Consider the following 5,750-nt stretch of genomic DNA (forward strand, 5'->3'; position numbering starts at 1 on the left):
ACAGCTTGTGAACCTTGTGAGGTTTTCTGGTTTACCCCACTGCACACAGCTTGTGAACCTTGGCCCTAAACTTTTTGCACCAAACCAGATTCTTCCCTCACATGCACTTAACCAAACCCATTCCTCTTGACTTGGATATTGTCACTGGCTCATCTCCCTCATCTTAGGATACCAACCCTCTGAGGGAGCTGGAGGAGGCACAGCAGAAGGCTAGGGTAGGACCCTGGGGGGAACAGAGCCTAAGGGTTGCTGGGATACAGCCAGGGTCACAGACTTAGGAGTGTCCCCATTCACCCTATACCGCAAAAGGAGCTGGCTCAAGAAGGATTAGCGTCCCCCAGCCAAGCATGTTCCCTTCTTAGACAGATGGTATTTATCTAGCTATGGGAGGTAGGGGGCCAGCCATCAGGCTAGGGTGGCCTGTTTGGGTAATGAAGCCTATTGTCTCCTGAGATGGCAGCCCCTGCCACCCTACATCCCACACCCTGGCAGCCACCATTAGCTCAAAGCAAATACTGGAGCTTGGAGACCAGAAAGGAGAGGAGAGCCAATGACCCATGCACTCAAGGTAGCACAGGAAGAGGAGGAGGAACCAGATGCTCACCCGTCACACAAGAGAGCTACCGGGAGAGTAGGCCTTCCTCTGCGCTTGTGTGTGTGTGTGTGTGTGTGTGTGTGTGTGTGTTCTCTACAGTGTGGAGGATGGAATCCAGGTCTTATCCAGTTCCTGGGAAAGCTGAGCCACGTGCCCAGCCCCTCACTGGGGGAGCCTAGAAAGTGCTCTGTTGGCAGAGCACTCCCAAGCCCAGCCTGGCTTTCTAGACAGCTAAACCTTTGAAGATCTGTTTGAGTGAGGAGTTTGAAGGTAGGCCAGAATGACTTGGAGGCAAGATTGGTTTATAGACCAGGAGGAAGGAAGGTCAGAAGGACTAAAGATGAGACAGGAAGGTGTCCAAGACCTTGATTGTCTTCATCTTGGCCTGTTGGGCCAGATTTCAGGTACTGATAGGTGGCCCTGTTCTCAGGGGAATCTTGAGAGTTGAAGCCATTGCTTATGCATAACCCCTGCTCACCATGCACTTGATAGACCCCTAGGTTAAGGTCAAGATTAAGATTCTATTTCTAGCCAGGAGGTGATGGTACATGCCTTTAACCCCAGCACTCAGGAGGCAGAGGCAGACAGATCTGAGTTCAAGGCCAGCCTGGCCTACAGAGTTGAGTTCAAGGCCAGCCTGGTCTACATAACAAGTTCCCAAACAGCCAGGGCTACGCAGCAAGATGCTCTAAGTCTTACTATGTCCGTTGGGAGTGTCTCTTTCCCTCCGTGACTCTCAGGGAGGTAGATCACCTCATCCTGTCTTTAAGAAATGAATGTTTAGCCAGGCGGTGGTGGCACACGACTTTAATCCCAGCACTTGGGGGGCAGAGGCAGGCGGATTTCTGAGTTCGAGGCCAGCCTGGTCTACAGAGTGAGTTCCAGGACAGCCAGGGCTACACAGAGAAATCCTGTCTCGAAAAAACAAAACAAAACAAAAAGAAATGGATGTTTGGGGATAGAGACATGGTTTGGGTTGATCGAGAGCACTGGCTGCTCTTGCAAAGGTCCCAGGTTTGGTTCCCAGCACCCACATGGCAGCTCACAGTCATCAGTAAACTCCAGTTCCAAGGGATCCGATGCCCTTTTTGCTGCTTGTAGCCACCAGGCATTGATGTGGTACAGATAGGCACTCATACACATAAAATAAAGATAAACAAACCTTAGATAAATCTTAAAAAAAAAATAAAGAAGATCCTCTTTCAAAGACAAAAGAAAAGAGATGTGAGGGCCCTGCATGATGATACATACCTCCTATAATTGAAGTATTGAAGATGCTGAGGCAGAAGAATTTCTCGGGTATTTAAAAGTGTTTTTATTAGCATATGTTAATTATACAAGAGTGCATTTCACTATGGCATTTTTACGCATGTAGATTACAATCTCTTGTCTTCTGTTCCAGCTCATCGCCTTCCTCTTCATAATTCTCTTTTACTTTCATGTCTTACTTGAGGTGGGAGGCAGTCTCTGTAGCCCTGGCTGTCCTGGAACTCACTCTGTAGACCAGGCTGGCTTCAAATTCAGAGACCTGCCTGCCTCTGACTCCTGAGTGCTGGGGTTAAAAGCGTGTGCTACCACCACCACCATCATCACCCCTGGCATTTTTTTAAAAAGATTTATTTATTTGTTTATTTCATGTATGTGAGTACACTGTCACTGTCTTCAGACACATCAGAAGAGGGCATCAGATCCCTGTTACAGATGGTTGTGAGCCACCGTGTGGTTGCTGGGAATTGAACTCCGGACCTGTGGAAGAGCAGTCAGTGCTCTTACCACTGAGCCATCTCTCTAGCTCCATGTCTTACATTTTAAAATAGCACTATTTAGTGTGTGTGCATGCGTGTGTTGTGTTGTACGCGTGTGCATGTGCAGGCTTGCAGTGCATGTCCTTGTGTGGTGGTCAAATAACAATCTGTAGGCTCTACAGCCTTCAACCACGTGGGTCATGGGGATCAAACTCAAGTCTCTAGGCTTGGCAGCAAGCACCCTTATCTGCTAAGCCATCTCGCTGGCCCTCGAGCTCTCTTCTGTACTTGTCATCCAGTGACTGTAGGGTGGCTATGGGTTCATGGCCGAGGGGTTATTACAGAGCATGGACTCCTTAACAGTGTCTACAGCACTGAGGGATCCACCTCACCCTCCCCCGACACCCACTTGCTGCTTAGAGGACGGAGTAGGGCCTCTACAGTCCCTCCGACCATGAGACAATATGGTCTCTAATTCCAGGCCATCCTGGGCTACCTATAGAAACTCTCAGGCTTGACAGATGGCTCAGCGGAAGGAAGAACACTGGCTGAGTTCAATTCCTAGCATCCACATGGCAGCTCACAACTGCCTGTAACTCCAGTTCCAGGGGATCTGACACACAGACAGACAGACAGACAGACAGACAGGCAAAAACACTAATGCACACAAAAATAAATAAATCTTAAAAATTGAGAGAGAAACTCTTTCCTCTTCCACACACACACACACACACACACACACACACCATACTGAATATGAACACTCTTACCTTTATGGCCAATAGACTGTTAATCTGGAGACAGTTAATAACAAGTATCTGCCTTTGGATGGGAGGAGATAGCCCATGAACAAAGGGTGGGGTCTGGATGGCTATCAATAAGGTTTGGCTTTGGGATGGGGATTCGGGCTGTTAGATACTAGACTGGTTTTGAGGACTCCAGAGAAATCGCAGCCATCATATCAGACTCATATCCTCCCTTCTTCTCTTCCTGCCCCACCCTGATATTCTTTCCTCTCGTTCTGTCTAACAGTGGCAAGCTGGTCTCTCCCAAGTGGAAGAACTTCAAAGGCCTCAAGTTGCTATGCCGGGACAAGATCCGGCTGAACAACGCTATCTGGAGAGCCTGGTACATTCAGTGTGAGTGGGTGCCATGGGTCCCTTGGGTTTAGGGGGGCTCTTTCTAACCAGAGGGCTGTACCCATGGAACCCAGAGCCAGCATCCCCAGAGTGCACAGTGCCAGCCTTGTGGGGGAGAGCAAGCTGTGCAAGGACATTTGAACAGCTTCCAGCCTTCAGAGGGTCTTGAGGAGTATGTGCCAAAGGTCACTATCCACTGTGAGACAAGGTGCAGCAAAGGGCACCTTGAAAGCTCTGAAGGAGGCCCTGCTGTGGGTACCGGGTCAAGATCCGTTCAGCAGTCCTTTCATTGAGTAATCTACTTGGAATGCTCTGGTAAAAAGGAGTCAGTTAGGGCCAGAAATGTGGCTCAGGGGTAGAACACCTGCCCAGAGTCTCCCGTAAGGGGCTGGGTGTTACTCAGTAGGAGAGCACCTGCCTGGATTCCCAGAGGAGGGGTCTGGGGGGGGAACATCCAGTGGAACAGTGTCTGCCTAGAATCCACAACCAAGGAGTGTCGGCTGCTGGATCAACAGTAATGTACTTACTAAGCATAGTCAAGCCCCTTGGTTCCAACTCCAATACCATAAAAAAAGGGCATGGGGCATTTACATACCATGCCGGGCCAATTGCAATGCTTAGTAAGTGAGGGAAATTCTGCATGGATCACCATCAGCCTTTCTCTGTACAGCCCTGGATAGACAGAGCTCCTCCATAGACCAGGCTGGCCTTGAACTCAGAGATCCTCCCTCCCTCTGCCTCCTGAGCACTGGAGTTAAAGGCCTGCACCACACTGCCCAACACCATCAGCCTTTCAGTGAACACCCTATAGGTGTGAATTGCTGGGATTTAGGCAGATGAAGTCCATAAAGCCATGTTGGAAAAGATGCTGGACTTCGAGTTGCTCAGATGGGTTCCTTGTCTCTGCATCTTACTAGCTGTGTGACTTCAAGCAAGTCGCCTAATCTCTTTGAACCTACTTCCCTATCTATCCAATGAAGCCCATATTCCCAACTTCTCATGGCTGGTATGGTTAAAAACAGATATAAACAGGTGTCTTAGTTAGGGTTTTTACTTCTGTGAAGAGACACCTTGACTAAGGCATTAGTATTTATTTTTATTTTATGTGTACTGGTGTTTGCCCCTTATATATGTATGAGGATGTTGAATTCCCTGGAACTGGCATTACAGACAGTTGTGAGCTGTCCTGTGGGTACTGGAGATTGAACCTGAGTCTGGAACAGCAGCTAGTGCTCTTAACTGGTGAGCCATCTCTCTCGCCCTAGGGCATCCCTTATAAAGGAAAACATTTAATTGGAGCTGGCTTACAGTCTTAGAGGATTAGTCCATTTGTCCTCATGGTGGGAAACATGGCAGCATCCAGGCAGACATGGTTCTGGAGAGGGAGGTGAAGAGTTCTACATCTTGATCTACAGGTAGCAGAAAGAGACTGTGTATCACACTGGACACAACCTGAGCATAGGAGACTCAACGTCCACCCCCCATAGTGACACACTTCCTCTAACGAGGCCACACCTACTCAAGCAAGGCCACATCTCCGAGCACGCAGACACATGAGTCTGTGGGGGCCATGTAGATTCAGACCACCACAGACAGCCTAGCATTGAGGTTCTGTGAATGATGTGACAGGAGGAGGTTACAGTCATGTATTTGGGGACAGCCCCTCTGTGGCAAGGCAGTAAGATGAAAGGTTGTGTTGAGCCGGAAACACAGCTCTGGAGGAATACATTTACCTTTCTGAATCCCATCCAAGCATGGTGAGACTGTTACACTGTAGTTCCTATTGATCCATGCGACCGACACTTGAATAAATTATCGTATTTAAGACTCAAAAGATTGGGCTGGTGAGATGGCTCAGTGGGTAAGAGCACTGACTACTCTTCTGAAGGATATGAGTTCAAATCCCAGCAACCACATGGTGGCTCACAACACCTGTCATGAGATCTGATGCCCTCTTCTGGTGTGTCTAAAGACAGCTACAGTGCACTTATGTATAATAATAACATCTTTAAAAAAAAAAAAAAAAAGTTAGTGAGTTTTAGACCAGCCCGGTCTACATAGTGAGATCCTATAAAGATTCTAGAAGAAGCATTGGGTATGGCAATGGCAGCCTGCAGACACCTGGCGGGTCAGCTTCAAACTTGGAAAGCAGAAGCCAGAGGAGCTTCCTTCATCCATCCTGCTATGTAGCAAGTTCTGGGCTAGCCTGGACTAGGTGAAATCCTGTCTGACAAAAAGGTGGGGGTGTCATTTATTTATTTATCAAAAAAA

The 5,750-nt window shown here is 48.3% G+C and overlaps 1 protein-coding gene across 6 annotated transcripts in view; it reads left to right on the plus strand.

Annotated features, from left to right (window-relative positions):
• Nucleotides 1-5,750, plus strand: part of Mlxipl (MLX interacting protein like) — a 49,370-nt gene that overhangs the window by 20,725 nt on the left and 22,895 nt on the right. For 5 of the 6 annotated variants that reach the window (XM_031338192.1, XM_031338190.1, XM_031338188.1 and 2 more), the window contains exon 2: nt 3,373-3,479. Coding sequence is in view for 4 of the 6 variants with exons in the window: in XM_031338190.1 (XP_031194050.1) it covers nt 3,373-3,479 (107 nt within the window). In the remaining 2 variants the exon portion in view is untranslated. The remainder of the gene's footprint in view (nt 1-3,372; nt 3,480-5,750) is intronic. The other variant, XM_031338193.1, reaches the window with a different exon arrangement.

Source organism: Mastomys coucha, unplaced genomic scaffold (assembly GCF_008632895.1).
Source record: "Mastomys coucha isolate ucsf_1 unplaced genomic scaffold, UCSF_Mcou_1 pScaffold22, whole genome shotgun sequence".
NCBI lineage: Eukaryota > Metazoa > Chordata > Mammalia > Rodentia > Muridae > Mastomys > Mastomys coucha.